The following is a 16,772-nucleotide window of genomic DNA, read 5'->3' on the forward strand; positions in this document are numbered from 1 at the left end:
GCTTGTGGAGGTGTGTCCGTAATATGAAATGTGATTTCTATAGGAAAGATCATATCTCCTCACCAAGTCCAAGGTGGTAAAACTCTATACGAAGTTGTTGTTTGCCAGAATGGGACTCCAGGAGGAGCTGCAGACTCGTACGCCTTCAGGAGGGGCTGAGAGGAGGGTAGAAGCTGAGCTGGGAGTTGTTAAGAACAACGTGGGAGAGGACGACAACGAAAGACAAGAGGCGGATCAGAGGGAGGAACGTCGAGAGAGCCCAGGGCAGAGGAGGAGTGCAGCTGGAAAGCTCAATAGGTGGTTTTACCTGAGCAGCACAGGGAATGGGGGATGGAGGAAAGGGGAAGTACAAGGAATGAGGACGGACCGGTTACCTTCTTTCTTCCAGGACAGCTGTGTTCAACAAGCCTCTGCGGAAGACTTCGATTTGGCTGTGGAAAAGAAAGCTTGGACCAAAGAAGTCTCTGCTGATGTTTGCCACATTCCCATTAAGGAACTTAGTTTTAATGCTATATCTGTGGAGAATGCATCAGAAACTCATGTGGCGGTCTTACGAAGGCCTGCACATGGCCTTCGGCTCCTGGGCAGCAGAAGAGTAGTGAGCATGTTTGTCTTCCCAGATGACAAAAGGGGACTCGAAACCACAACAACCATCAACCAAGACAGCTCTACAAGACCCCGCAGTGTTTGCATGTTGGCAGCTACAAACTACAGTAACGTTCTTCTGCCTTCCTCTACCCCCAATGAGCAAGGTTGCCCAGATGTGGTCCAGCGGTGTCAGACAAGACGTGCCGAGCTGCGTGCCATAGACGGTCTAAAACCAGACATGCCGCCGTCGGTCAGCCTACTTCCTCATAGACTAGAAGAACCACCAATCTGTCGGACTTCTAAAAGCAGAAGCAAGCCACGGCCTGTTAGCATGACTGTGCTTGAGCTTAATAAAGAGCAAACTGGATCCCGGGGTGAGCTCGCAAGCCACACTTCTACTGGCACCGGTAGTTTGCCTCGTCCAGGCTTCCGATGGAGATGGTTTGGTCGACAGGCAGCAGGCAAGGAAGTCGTAGTGACACAAACTTCAACAAGGCTAAAGGAACCCAACAAGGGGGAAGGACAAAAGAGAACTTTCGGATCACTGCGGAGGAGTTTGAGTCTCAGGATGAGGCGGAATCGTAATCAACTTGAGCAGGATGACCGAACTGAATGGAGACGCACTGCAAGTATCGGAGAAAAATCAATGCAAACCACTCGTCCGTTCTCCTACCTTACTGGCAGGACGTTAACGCCAGCTTGCGAGCAAGACGAGGACCAAGGGGCCACACAGTACATACAGTACCAAACTCGTGGCAAGGTAGCAGTTTTGGAGATCCCTCACCGTCCTGCCAAACTAACCAAGCCCACCAAACAATTGCAACCAGAGACTAGTTTTTGGCAGCTGATTGCTAATCGTTTTAAGAGGAAGGACCCGTTGTCCAGCAACAAATCTGAGCTGTGCACTGAAAGCCAAACAGTTGGCAGTCATCCCCCGGCGAGAAATAAAAAGCCTGATTCTGTTGCTATAGAGACTCTAGCTGGCAGTGGTTTCCGCAAAGGTCAAGGTAAGTAGTGTAAAATGCATAATTTCATTCCACATCCCAGTCTGTGTAGGAAAATGCTTTTTGTCTGAAGAGGACAGACTCTGAGTGCCTGGATGTAGCCTGAGAGAGCAGGGCAAATTGATTAAATATTAAAATGATATTGAAGGTCTGGCTTGAGCAGCACCAACAGGCATAGTAAGAGGTTAAATGCATTATTCACTCAGAGGGCTTTGGCTCTGTTGTGTGTGTGTGTGTGTGTGTGTGTGTGTGCTTGAGCTGTTAATTGGCTCCAAGAGGAGTTTTCTTCTAGTGTATGTCTGCACTGCAATTGAATTAGGAAGCAAAAAAAGCATCCATCAAATCTTGTTTAATCATTAACGCTTTCAAGGTAATCAAATAGACTGCAGGAATAAGTCAAGGATGGATGATGTGGACGAATAAAGAAAGGGAATAATTTAATGACGCTGTCAGATCCCTCCTAAGCACTACTCTGGAATTCTCTTCCTTTTGGGAAATGTAATACGGAATGATCACGTTCTTTTTTTTGTGGTTTGTTTTTGCTTTAAAAGCTCTGAAGGTTAAATCATAACCCAGCATGTAGACAACAGTCCTCATGATATTTTAAACATGTTTTCATTCCGTGTCTGTTCGTTCTTTTGCCTGCAGCTCATGCACCGTCTCAAAGGTAGTGAAAACAAATAGTGTAGTTGCAGAGCTTTACGCTGTGATTTTTAAGAGGGATTAGGTTACTGAGAGTGCGACAAGATGATGTATACAGGCCTAGGCTCTTAACCTTATGTCACCTCAGCTCATTTGTAATCCTTATTTAGATGATTTGAAAATTGATTAGTTTTGCCTGTGGCATTTTCATCAGAAGTATTTGTGCAGCATTGCATAAGGTAAACAGAAATTACTTTTGCCTTTTGTCTTCAATCTGTGAAGTCTGGCTTACATTTGCAGTGTGAAATCTTTAGCCTTTACAGCTTCTGGGTTGCAATATATAATTTGAGTGAAGCGTCTGCATACACAAGATGACGGAGATGCTAGCACATCTGTTGAAATAGAGCTGCCCTTATGTTTGATTTATGAGAACATGTTTCAGGATGGAAGATGATGTTATTGGGAGCACACCTTGAGATGTTTTGAGCATTTATTACGTAGTTAAAACAGTTAGGGCGTTGTTGACAGGCTTAAAGTGTCATAAAACCCCCTCATTTCAGCACAAATTTCACCAGAATGTTAAAAAATAAAGGAATGGAAAGCTGGATAGAAGAGAGAAAGATACAGCAGATTTAATTAATTGTAATGGAGGTAACATTTATCAAAATGCATTAACAAAATGCACAAAAATATTATTTTTCTGTCTAGCTGTCTGCGTAGACACACACACACACACACACACACACACGCACACACACACACAATTATATAATGTTTTGAGACTTTTATTCAGCTTTGTTGATTCATCAATTTAATTGGACTCATCTAATAACATACTCATTAAAGATGGATGGAACCAGTGACACTGAGTTTATGACAATTCAAGGTTTTTATTTAAATTGTGCATCTATATATCATCATCTTAATATAGGAAGAGCTTTCAATCCAATGCCCTTAATTTGCATTTATTATTAAGATGCAGAGACTAATTTTGCAATGAACAAGCTCATTTATTGTCTTGACCAATTCGTTTGTCTAAATTCTGTCCTTTTTAGCATTGTAACCATTTGCTTTCACTTGGAAGACTAGGTCAGCCTCAGAGGCATCAGGGTTGGGCATGCTAATTAGGTTTTTTTTAAAAGATATGATTGTTCTAATGTTTTTGTTTTATTTTCTATGTTAGATTTATTTTATCTTATATGTATTTGGACAGAAAGAGCGACGCGGCCCTTTAATTGGCCATCATCCAATCAGTGGACTTGCATTTATCGAAACAATACTCACATTACCTTCCTAAGTATATCTGGGAAAGATTGCCTTAGCACAACAAGCTCTCACAAACGACTTACAGGGCTTGTTTTTAGGCAGCACTATTAGTCACTCCTCAAATGGAGATAACAAATTAAGGGCCGTTTACACCCTTGGCATCTACTTGAGTTTATGTTCATTGGTTACTAAGGAAACTATCCTTTCCAAACTCCCCGAATGACCTTTCATTGCAAAAGTTGACTTACAGCCGGAATGTAGGTGTGTTTACTGAACTTGAGAGCTTTTTGGACCAAAGCTTAGGTGAGCAGATTACGTGTACCTGTCGCTACATGCCCTGGTTGTTTGACAAGCAGGTCGTTCCTGGGTCTTGACTGTTTTCTGTAGCTGTGAGTTCTGTGTATGCAGGTGAGGGAAGGTAAAGCCTTCCAGGCTTAAAATACAAAGTGCCAGACTCTCCTTACAGGTCATCTCAGCTAGAATTCGGATGACTTTTAGGCCTTCGGGTCGTGAAGGCTGGGTTTCAATAGCAGGTTAGAAAAATGGTGTGAGGTCACTTCAGATGGTGCAGAGCTAGAAAATTGCATCACAGGTAGCTTGAGAGATATGTTATAAAGGTACAAAGGGTTCCCTTTCTCTTTTAAATGTGCAAAAGAAATGGACGACTACACCAACATCTTAGGACATTCATTCTAACCACTAATTAACTAAAAGGCTCTACATTTTCCAAAAGAGGCTTTAAAAAGCCTATTGATTTGCATGCATCTCTGTTCCTCTAGGCTTGAAATAGCATTAAGAGCAATTTCTAAATGTTCTCCCATGCGATTGTGATGACCTTGCCCTCTTAAAACTCTGAGTCATATTTTCTTTAGCTAGATATCACTTAAGTTCGCTTTGGCTCCCATATGACACGAAAAGCGCTTCGCTTGCAGTTCACCCTTCAGAAGGAAAAGCGTCGAATTGAAATTCTGAAGTGCAACATCAGTTTGATGCCTTTTTATCTCAATGGGGTTTAATTTTACTGACAAATTCACATCTGTCGCTCTAAAATACCGCAATATTTACCTGATACCTACCTGCCTCAGTGAGTTTAGATCACGTGCGGTGCATCTGAAGTCTAATTACTTTTGATTTGTTTTGACTTGTGGTACCTCAACATCTTTGGGGAAAAATGGCAAGATGCTGTCCTGTGGGATTGTGGGGAGTGGTTGTCATGTTCAGATGTGTTTGCAATGCATGTTGGCGTAGGTCCACTTTTCCTTGCATCCGTGTGTGAGAGCGAGGATGGAAGTTGAAAACGCCTGGTTTCATCAGGGCACGTTGCTGAGCCCAGCAGGAAGAATCTCATCTGAGTCACTTCAGCAGTTTGTTGAGTGCGAAGGGAGGGTGTGACATCAAGTTTAAATGAAGGACGGAAGGAAACACCTCCTGACTTGCCGTGCGTTACGCTTAGCACACCATGAGACTCCTTTTGTTAGCATGCATAGAGTTTTTTTCACTCTCAAATGGGTCCCTTTCTTTGTGTATTTTTCTCACTGTCCCCTGAATGTACAAAGAGTTTTTTTTTCTTCTGTTCCTCAGATGCTTTGAATAGAAATTTTGATTAGATTGGACATGAGCAGCGGAGTGAAAAATGAACTATACAATGCAGTGCCACAAACCTCTGTGGCGCTTTAAACAGGGCCGCCCATGTGCCCGCTGTGATGATGTAATCACTGCACAACAGATAGTGTTTGTGGCACAGAAATGGGCAGGATTTCGCTGGGCCAATGAGGCTTGTGTTTTCGCTGTTGTCAGTTCATGTAGCCAATATGACAAACATGATTATTAGTAGCAACTAAGCCTCTGATCTTCTGCATGAGGGGATGACATACTTTTAATTTACAGTTGGTGCTCTTTTTAAAGGCTTTGTGTTATGGAGGACCAGGAGTGACAATTTATTAAGTGGTACTCCACTTATCAATGTATGCATTCAAAGAATAAAAAAACACATTTTATAACACTCTTTTTTAAATATATAATCTAAACATAGTTGAAACTAAATGTATTTGTCACGCTAAGGTAAGAAAAATAATTCAATCTGGGTTTTTTTGTTGTTGTTGTTGTTGATGAATTGATGAATTCATCAATCATTCCGGGTTGATGGACATATTGATGTGTATATAAGCTGTCGGCCCAGTTTATTGAGTGAAATGAATGATATAATCACTTACTAAAGTTTTCTATCCGTTTCTTTCCAGATTCCTTCGTCAACAGTCAGGAATGGACATTGAGTCGATCAGTACCAGAGCTCAAAGTGGTGAGTGATCTTCCCAACCTTTACTTTGTCATTTTATCTCTTAACATTATGCGGAACAGTAAATCCTGACATGTCGACCACTGAATTTATTCAGCAAGCAGAGAGAGACAGACTGCTGTGTGTCACTCTCTGTAATGATATTTCTGCTTGAGACAGTCTGGAGTGTCACTTATTCTGCTGACGTTCCCTCAGAATAGCCACCAGTGAGAAAATTCACTGATACTTCATACTTAGTCAAAATATGACTCAGTGTATGATTATTAGTATTATTTTTTTTACACTTTATCAAGGGTGGAAAAGAGTACTGTAAATATATATTCAAGAAAAAGAACCATTACTTTCCAAAAAATGTATTCTGAGTAGACTAAAAAGTACTTGAGTAAGAGTAAAAGAGTAGCTTATTTAAATACTCATGTGTCGTGAGTAGTGAGTACTGAGCTGCGGATTCTATCTCCCTTATAATAAACACTGTACACTGCATTAAAGACACTGAAAATGCAGAAAACACTGTACATACTGTAATTCACATTTCCTTTTGCTGTTTGTCAGAAAGAATGTAGAATATCCATGCCCTCCAACATGTTTTCATTTTGACTGCCAACTTTTTATCAGTGATAAAATGCATCTACTTCCAAAACAATAGGGAAAGGCTATTACAGAGATTTAATATATTAAATTGTATTTAACGTATAATTAATAAAACATTTTGAATGAGTCTCTTTAACTGATACATCACAACTCTTTAATATGATTTGTCTGTTATTATGCACGTCAATATTCAACTTAAATGCGCAATTAGCCAACATGGAATATTTTTATTATTTTATATTAAATGACAAATGCAGTGTTCTTGATGTCATCCACAACTAACTGGAGCTAATAATGTTGATTCACTCGCTAAATGAAGGCGGATTTTATGAACTGGATGAAAAAATAAATAAAGGAGCTGTAGTTTTTATTACATCATATCACACGCTGACAGAGATGCTGTATAACACCATGGGGCATCAATAAGGTGCATACTGAATTTGTAAAGAGACTCAATCGCTTTATATGATTAACATATTTAATTTAGGCTTTTATTCACTTATAAACATTGATCAGCAAACATAATCATCTTACAGATCACATCACTTAAAATATACTCTAGTAAAAGTACACCATTTTTAATTACGGTAACGTGTAACATGAGCATTTGTAATGTGTTACTTCACACCGCCTCACTGGATCATTTTAATGTTACAAAAATAAACATACAGCTACTCAAATCACAGTTTTAGTATCAGTGAACCTCATGGAAAAATTGTCCAATTCAATGATCATATTTATCCAATTTAAACAAAAAACACACGGCTGCTTATGAGGCAACACGCTGAAATCATATGCTCATAAAGTTTTTACATCCAATATTCTCCTAATGAAGTTTCTATCATCCTCCTCTTTGTTCTCGCTGACTGCAGTGGCCACTTGGGTAACGAGCTGCTTTATTATGAGGAAGATTGTTACTGTCTGAACCTTGTTAACAACACACACCACCCTCTGATGAACCAAAACGGTGTTCAATATGAGCCTCGTGTGTTTAAATGAATGGAGAGGAGGATGTTTGTTGTGTTTTTTTTCGTGTGTGTGAAAAGAAAGGACATCTTCTTTTCTCTTCTTCTGGTTTTCCATTTCCATGAGGAAAGCAGTATTTGGTCCCCTATTGAAGGTCAAGTTGGTTCTGGCGATGCTCGATATGTGGCGACCTTGTTGTCAACGGCCTATACATGCGTGGCCTGGTGGCCAATCTTCACTGATTTTTACATGCTATCAGCAGAGTGTGAAGGTTGAATTAGCAGAGCAATAGCACAGCTGCACATAAAATATTGCAATCAACAACATAATGGGAGACATATGAGAGTTCAAAAGAGGACAAATAGTTGGTGCGCATCTCGCTGGCTCATCTGTGACCAGGACCGTAAGTCTTTGTGGTGTTATCCAGGGTAATGTCGGCATGCCACCACGAAGGACGAACCACTTCCAATAGGAATAACTGTCGACGCAAGCTGTTTGGAAGGGATGTCCAGGTACTAACCCGGATTGTATCCCAAAAAAAAAAAAAAAACACAGCTGCCAAAATTACAGCAGAATTAAATGCAGACTTCGACTCTCCTGTTGTGCAAGCATGTATTGTTCTCTGATGAGTCAACCTTCACTGTCCTTCCCACATCCGTGAGAGTTACGGTGCGGAGAAGCCCCAAAGAGGCTTAACACCCAGAGTGAAGCACAGGGGTGGATCAGTTATGGTTTGGGCTGCAGTATCATGGCGTTCCCTACTGGGCTTGATGGACTTGATACACTGATGCACTGCCAAGAACTACCCAACCATTTTAGAGGACCATGTGCACCCAATGGTTCAAACATTGTACCCTGAAGGGGGTGCCGTGTATCAACAACATGATAATGCTCCAATACACACAGCAAGACTTGAGACAGAATGGTTTGATGAACATCTCCCATGGCCTGCACAGTAACCAGATCTAAATATTATTGAAACACTTTGGGGTGTTTTTGAGGAGCTAGCCAGAAAAGGTTTTCCTCCACCAGCATCATAAAAGTGATCTGGCCACTGTTCTGGAAGAGGAATTGCTCAAAATCCCTCTAGACATTGTGCAGGACTTGTAATTTCCATGCTGACAAATTGATGCTGTATCGGCTGCAAAAGGAGGCCCTACACCATACACGAAGAAAAAATTTGATGACTAACTTGTAAGACTATAGTCTAATCAGTTTATGCAACCGGCCACTGATCTTTCTGCAGAATTCTGTGAGAAGAAAGGGGTTTTACAGTCAAAGACCTAGAATCAGATATGATGAATGAAGATCCGGAGTCAGAATTATAATAAATTAAAGAAAAGTTTTACTGAAGATAGTTTGCAGTTTCATCAGCAGAAGTCAGCTTCAAGACTCACATGGAGTTCACAGCACAAAGATCACAGCAGTTATACCCTACACCACACACACACAGCAGTTATACCCTACACCACACACACACAGCAGTTATACCCTACCTACACCAAGGTCTAAGCTACGTCCTTGCTTCAGGTTGCAGTTTTGGATTGGCTTAGAAATAGATAAACGTAGTAATTTTCCACACATATACAGATAGACGGAAGCATATCTCCATCGATTATGCAGCTGACACTCGGACCCTGAAGTTAGGCACGTCGTGACCTTCCAGTTCTCAGATTTGGGTTTCTGTCCAGAACAACATTTCAGTCAATCTCCAATAATGCCAGTGGTTCCTTAACCTGCAACCAAGAAGACTAACACACACACACCGACACACAGCTTTTCCCAGGTTGGATTTGGCCAGGCTCTAACTATAAACAGGAGAGTCCTCTCAAAACATCAAAGATAATGCGTTTTTTCTCTCAATAGAGCTACACTTTAGTCTAACTGGAAAGTAAGGCTTCAACAAAGAAATGGTCCCTTAAACTATTGGCTTCAATGACCCCTATACTGTATGTTTGAAGGTTGAGTCCCTATTTCATTTCTGGAAGCCGGGCTGAATAAGCAAGCACTGTTACTGCATTCAGATATCAAATACAGACATTAAAGAATACATGAAAAGAACATTTCAGTAATCACACTGGTAACTTCTATTACAAAGTAAAATCTTCTCAAGAGAAGTCATTCAACTCATTTGATATTTAGAAGGAAAAATATTGATTAATACCTTGATTATAATCACTCATTACATATACATTCAGTAGATTCCATGCAGGCTTTGTTATCAGTATACGCTCTCTTTATCAGCGCTCACTTCGTCAATTAATTTCAATATTTGTTTTAGGAAGTTCTTCATCTCCAGTGTTTGAGGAGAAAGACAGGTGTATCTGTCCTCGTGTTTGTAAAGCTGTCCATCTCCAGCTGGTAGGGAATTATTATCCATTGGTGCAGGAACATCCGTCCTCCCGTGGACTGACAGGCGGAACAGTTGCGTCAAGTGCGAGGAAACTCCTGAAAGTTGCTTTCTCCATGGTTGAGGGTTTTTTGATGACAGAAGGAATCTCGACTCGTTTGAGGGAAGTCCTGGATGCAGAACGGATGTTCTCCATCTGTTGGTAGTGAATAGTTATTGGAACTGATTATTGTCTTTTAGGCCTCATGAACGAAGGGGATGGTGTCTTTCATTCTCAGAAGTACAGTTCATCAGTGATACCTTCATATGAAAAAAATGACTTACAGCGAGTTTTATTAGTTATTTAATATCCTGAAATATATCTCACTGATTATCTTCCAGCCGATTTATTTGTTTGCTATTCTGTTTTGTCTCTGCATTATGCACCCAAACACTGTCGTCATATGCGTGTCTGTTTTTCTCCATGCAGGGCATCGTGGGAAACCTGTCCAGTGGGAAGTCAGCATTAGTTCACCGGTATCTGACAGGAACATATGTCCAGGAGGAGTCGCCTGAGGGTGAGTGAGCAGCGGGGAGGACCGAATACTGTGTGTTTGTCAGGGCCAGCCATCCAACAAGACCTCCTGCCGCGGAGCAGACTTTTCTGGCCATGAATTTGTTTCGTCTCATATGGTCATCTGTGGGCTGCATTTGTTTACTCATTTTTATAAGAACTAGGGCTGTCGATTTAAAATAATTCATTGAATTAATGACTTATGGGGGAAAATAATGCGTTCAAATTATTAACGCGTTATGCCCAAGACCTACGTAGGTCATCTTACATTTCAAACAGTTGATTGAAGACGAACATGTGATGTAGTCTATAGAATACAGTTAGAATGCCCCCAAAATTCAAGATATCAGGGCAAAAAATGCTCCTCTAGGAGTTTTTCGTCTCATGATATAGTTAAAGGAATAGTTTACTTAAAAATGAAAATTCTGTCAACTCACCCTCAAGTTGTGTCAAACCTAGATGAATTTCTTTCTTCTGCTGAACACAAAGGAATATTTTAAACTGTATTCACTAACTCCTGAATGGAAGTCAATGGGGTCCATTAACTGTTTGGTTACCGACATTCTTCAAAATATCTTCTTTTTCATTTTTTTGTGAACTATTGCTTTAAGCAATATCACACGAGTGCTGTTTTTGTCCCACGAGTGCAAATGTGATATTGATTTTATACAACAGTTCAATAAATAAGAAGTTAATATTGTGTCATATTTTAGACACAATATTGCCTGTTTTTGCTCAATTTTTTAGCAAAATTTTAAATAATACCTGTAAAGCCAGAGCAGAGAGTCTGAACAAATGAATCGGGTGAACCAATGATTCAATGACCCATTCATAAAGAGAGCCATTTATTTAATTCCTGAATGAATCAGCCGTTCGACGAAACGAATGAATGAATGAATGACTTAAGACATTTGCTGCCACCTACTGGTGTTTTACTTTCTTATTTAGAGTATCATTCATTAAAAAAAATGGCATATTCCATATTGATAAAAAACTCATTAAAGGTATACTAAAAGCTAAAAATTTGCAATGTAACTATTGAAAAACACTGTTTATGTAAATAAATTTTGCAGGAATTCCATCTGTACTGCATAAACAATAGTTCCGCTGCTAAAAGGATGATTTAGATAACTTTAAGACTCCTATAACACAGATTTTTCTATTTAAGAATTAAGCGCTTTAGCCAAAATACTAGCAGCACATTGCAAGTGCATTACTGCAAATTAAGTTTTTACTTAAGAGTTGAACCCGGAACATGCCTCAAAACAGGCTTAACGTTCAGTATTCTGGCCCAGTGGGTTTTGTTGGAAGCCTGTATGCACATTGTTTTCCACTTGTAAAAAAAAAGACACTCAGGAGCCTGTTGGGACTTGTTTCGAATGCAGCTTTCACATTTCCGTCTCATTCAGTCAAATTCTCTGCGTCTCTCTGACCAGACTGTGGCGTTAATGTGGAATAATGCTCATGTCTAATGCAGTGAGAAAAATGAAAATCAATGAGTCGGTGTGGGATTGTGAGATTGGTGTTAACACACACCTGAGTAGTTAACTTAAACTAATACATATTTGTTGTTCTATAATAGAAACCGAATATCAGTCTTTCTCTGATATATAACTCGCATCAAGGCAGAACAGAAGCTCTGGCAGGAGTTAAAATTATTGTTCATATTGATTTATTAAAATGAACATCTGTCATGTTCTGTAATAAAGCCTTGTTCTCTGACTGCCCTTAGAAAAAAGTTTGTGATGGCATCCAGTGGTAAAACAATGTTTTTTATAAAAGATGCACTACTGTTCAAAGGTTTGGGGTTGATAGAATTCACCAAGGCTGCATTTATTGGATCAAAAATACAGTAAAAACAGCAATATTGTGAAATATTATTACAATTTAAAATATGTTTATATATATCCTAAAATGTAATTTATTCCTGTGATCAAAGCTGTCATTTTTTATCTATTTAATGCATCCTTACTGAATAAAAGTATTAATTTCTTGAAAAAAAAAGAACAAACTGACCAAACTTTTGAACGTTTAGTGTATATAAACATACCAAAACACATGGTACTACCTTGTGTTTTGCGTCATATACCAGTATCAAAGCACCTTGGTATTTACCACCTGATACCACTACTTTACCATGGTACATTTTTCATAAAGGGACTAAATGATCACTATATAAAATAGTATTTCAGTGGAGCTACCTCAAAGAATACCATGATTTTACTTCAGACAATGTCCAAAAAAGCCACAGTTTGTCCAAAGATTATGTAAGCGAAGCTTTCCTGCGTTGTCTGACATTTGTATTGTTGTTTTACACTTGCACAAATATTTGTCAGAAGAGCAGTTGCGTGATTTAATTTCATACTGCATGAATCGTTTGCAGACGCTCTCGGCTTTATTAAGCGACGCTTGATTGAAAATGTCCCTAATTTCTTTTTAATCTTAATTTGTCATCTGCCATTCGCTCCTGCACAGACGAAGCTGTGAGTTTCCAAGCCGATGCTCCGCCTCTGTGGTTGCTCAGGTGTTGCCATGGCAACAGAGGGTCAGGCCACCAGAGCGTGTCATCAATCCTCAGCGTTTACTTTTGAGTGACGGGGAGGGATTAAATGTGTATGCCCTCATGGCACCAGCTGCCCCTCTGAAATCCAAATTATAACGACAGATTCCTGAAGACTGGAGTTTCAGCGTCGCCCCAAAAGCTGTGTCAGGCTAAAGACAAAACTACAATGAGAAACCATCTATTTAGATGTTTATACGGCTTTCTGCCAAAGTCTGAATGAGCAGGAAACTTTGCTGCAGGGATTTTTGTTCTGTCATATGATGACGTGTTCAGGCGTGCCCTTTTCTTTTCAACAACTTCAAAATCTTCAGTGAATGTGCTGGAAAAACTGAACTACTTTCAATTACATTTTTTAGTGGCGCTTCTTAATTTAAGCATTGCTACTCATTTTTTAGGGTTGTAGATTTGAGCAAACGAATTGATTCCTCGAGTCTTTTCTAAGTGACTGTGATTTTTCAGATCTGTTTTGCATGCAAGAATGACTTGCATTTTCCTCCAGTAGATGTAAATAATTATTTCTGCATATTTATTATGCTTGCAATTTCATCTGGTGGATTAATATTGACCAGCATGAACATTTTGTTCTCCTTTAAGAAGGAAAATTATGCTGTACCTTTTTGCTTTTAGGCTCAAGGGAAGCATTTATGGAATAAAAATAGCTAGGACAGACTCTCAGGACACAGATGAACTAATTAAGTGGAGTGTTCTTGGCTTAATGGATCTATGGATGATATCTCTCAGTCGATGTGAGGTCACTGTTGGAATCTCGACGTAGTGTCATGTTGTGTTTGGTTCTGCTGTTATTGCCGTCCCTCACCGCTCCGCCGGGCTGTACTTCTGTGCCCTCGCTGTACCTCTTAATGCCAATTTAGCCAAGGGGTCACTGAACTTGAAAGTAATGATTGGCCATGTGGCACGAACTTTAGCGGGTTTCAGTCATACACTGTGGAACAAGCATTCAGTCATTATATTTAGTTCTCAGAAGTGACAAAGCTCCATCATGCATTTCCCAGAAGGAAGCAGAGGTAAAGTAAGCCTGCGATAGATTGTCAGAGTGAAGTCATGCACTGAATGAACTGAATACTGCCTACTTTTTATAGTGAAATGGTGTGCATTGTGCTAGATTTTTGTCACATGTTCTCGTCACGTTGCTTGTGAAGGCTGTCCAGCTGTAAGATGAAATAATGGATCAAAAACAAGTGTTAGAATTGTCACTTCCTGTTTATTCATCAGGCTGTAAATGGAAAGTCAAGTTCATTGCATTGTTCATTTCATTGCATTATGTACAATATAGCCCCCTAGTTTAATCTCTTTTGTTGTTTCTTGCTTTAATAATAATTGTATAATTGAGAATTTTTATTTTAAATGTTTGTGTATTTAATATATATAAAATTATATGATTAACTGATTAAATGTCTGTTTTATATATATATATATATATATATATAGCCTATATATAATGTGTTTTTCATTGAAAATTGTGTTTTCATTTATTTATTATTATAAAATATTTTATTATTTCGTATGTTTATGTCGAATAGTTTGTCGCTGTAATTGCTTCGTTTATTTATCAGGCTGTATATACTAATTAGTATTTTAAAAAAATTTGTATTCATTTATTATATTAATTTATTATTTAAATGGATATATTTGATATTCTTTATAAAATAGTGTTTACATTTATTTATTATTATTATTTATATTGTTATTTAGTATATTTATTATGTCAAATAATTTGTTCATAATTAATTTATGTAAATATAATTATGATTTCTATTATATTCATTTATTATTTCAATATTATATATGATGTTAATTTTTTGTTTAATGTTTAATGTTTTCATTTTATAATTTAGATATTTAAAATATATTTTATATTATATATTTACTATAGTTTTTTAATATTTTCACTCTCTTAACTAGCACTGGTACATTTCTGTACCATTCAGCGGCTGCTTATTGAAATCTCCTAGCAGTTCAATCATAATCATTGAAGAAATCACCCTTCCTCTTTTGTCCCCCTAGAAGATGACCATAAGGCACGATTCAGTCGGCTCCACAAACTTTCCAAAAAAAAAAAATGCTATGTAATTTAGGGGGATCTCAGTAGCATCAAAGTTCCCTCAGCTTTCAGCACCTGCGGCTGTGAGGAAAACAACTTCTGTAGAGGAGAGAATAAATGAAGGGTGAAAAATCTGAGTCTCAGACTCTCATTTCACTGCTGGTGTCGAAATCACTCAGATCTTCGGATAAGGCTTGCCTAATTTCATTTGTTGGCTGATATTTCTTTTCAATCAGTTGCTCTACTCGTTGTTAACAGAGATTCCCATGTTTCTGTGTGCTGTATAATGAAGCAGGAGCGATGGGCGGCCCTCTGGTGGCTGTAATCGTTAGTCATGTTTAGACATGCACACACATACATCCATCCCAAACACTCATTTGCACGCTCACTAACTCATCCGCTCTTTCTCCATCCCTTGTCCAACACTTCACAACACTGCCAGAAGGTATACGTAAATTGAAAATTGAAAATGTCTCTCTGTTCAGATTGACGGGACTGGAGGGTGTTCCTCAGGGGTGTATCTTCAGTCCCTTAATCTTGATGCCGTCGACGTCAACAGCACACCTCCTGTTGATAAATGAGCTTCACAGAGGACCGTGTTATATGGAAACAGTGTAATTAATGTTATTCTGTGTTTTTGCAGGAGGGAGGTTTAAAAAGGAGATCGTGGTGGATGGACAAAGTTATCTCTTGCTGATCAGGGATGAAGGCGGCCCCCCAGAACTGCAGGTAAGCCACAAGCTAAACTGTGAAAGCGGTGCAATTTTAGCATTGTTTACATACAATTATAATATTTTGGATTAGCTTTTGGATTTATATGTTCAGTTTTCATTTTAATTTAGTTTTAGTATTAGTTCTTCAACTCAAACCCATTTAATTTAGTTGCCAAGGTCACATTTCTAATTTTAGCTTACAAATATACCTAATTTTAAGTTTTTAAAGTTTTTAATCTAATATTTAGTTATTATTTCAGCTTTATTTCAATTAACTAAAATGATTTTAATAGCTTTGATTTTAGTTAACAATAACACGTCCAATTGTTCCTTTATTTATGAATTTTTTTTTTTTTAATGAATGTTCATTCTGCTCAATTGCATAAAAAACTGTTCATAGAACAAATGATATACTGTAATGTGGCTATTGAAGTCCAAAAAGCACCATAAATGTTGTCATTATGATTTGTATCTAGAGAAGGTCCAATTTTAATATTAAAATACTATAATTGTTCATATCATGGTGGATTAAATTTTGAGCGTTAGATGGCGGCAAAGGTAAACTAAATATAAAAATAGGGGAAATGAACATAAAAACTTTGCTTTTACTGTATGGAAAAGAGTAGCGTGAACATTTTGGATGAACTGTTCCTTTAAGGACGTTTTCTGGTCATGTACGGACATCTAATTGTAGTTTGTGTGGATAAAAACTGTTTACATATTTCCTTGTAAAGTACTAGTAATACCCCAAACACCTTAATTATCTTGTTCAATTTGCAGCTCCTGGGCTGCATGCTGACGCGGCGCTACAATAATTGATGATATCTGAGAAAGTGAGATTTTTCACAAGTTGAGAAAAGCAGAAATCTGTCCAAATAGCTGTTAAAATATTCCACAAATGTGTCACCCAGTCCCCATTCCCACAGCAGAGAGCGGGATGTGGGGCTGTGTCATTTCGAACGGCTGTATTTGCCTCGTGGGACCCATTTCATGGTGGCCCTATTTTCACATTTTTACTGCGGCTCAGTGTAATTATAGTCTGATGGTTCTCATGGCGAGCGGCGATGAGTACTCGCTTCCTGTGTTGTGGGAACGGGGATTTCGAGTGAAACTTTTTCTGCCAGTGTAGCTCCTAGTGGAATAGCGGTGATAATTATTCTCTGTTAGTCTGTGTTCCG

General features: G+C 38.7%; 1 protein-coding gene across 4 annotated transcripts in view; it reads left to right on the forward strand.

Annotated features, from left to right (window-relative positions):
- The window catches only part of agap3 (ArfGAP with GTPase domain, ankyrin repeat and PH domain 3), a 168,129-nt gene that overhangs the window by 81,364 nt on the left and 69,993 nt on the right, over nt 1–16,772 (forward strand). For 3 of the 4 annotated variants that reach the window (XM_084399592.1, XM_084399595.1, XM_084399594.1), the window contains exons 1-4: nt 3–1,595; nt 5,741–5,799; nt 10,173–10,260; nt 15,525–15,610. In XM_084399592.1, coding sequence (XP_084255718.1) covers nt 110–1,595; nt 5,741–5,799; nt 10,173–10,260; nt 15,525–15,610 — 1,719 coding nt within the window. In that variant the 5' untranslated portion in view covers nt 3–109. Of the gene's footprint in view, nt 1–2; nt 1,596–5,740; nt 5,800–10,172; nt 10,261–15,524; nt 15,611–16,772 lie in introns of those variants that run through there. The other variant, XM_084399593.1, reaches the window with a different exon arrangement.

Source organism: Rutilus rutilus (genome assembly GCF_951802725.1).
Source record: "Rutilus rutilus genome assembly, chromosome: 24".
NCBI lineage: Eukaryota > Metazoa > Chordata > Actinopteri > Cypriniformes > Leuciscidae > Rutilus > Rutilus rutilus.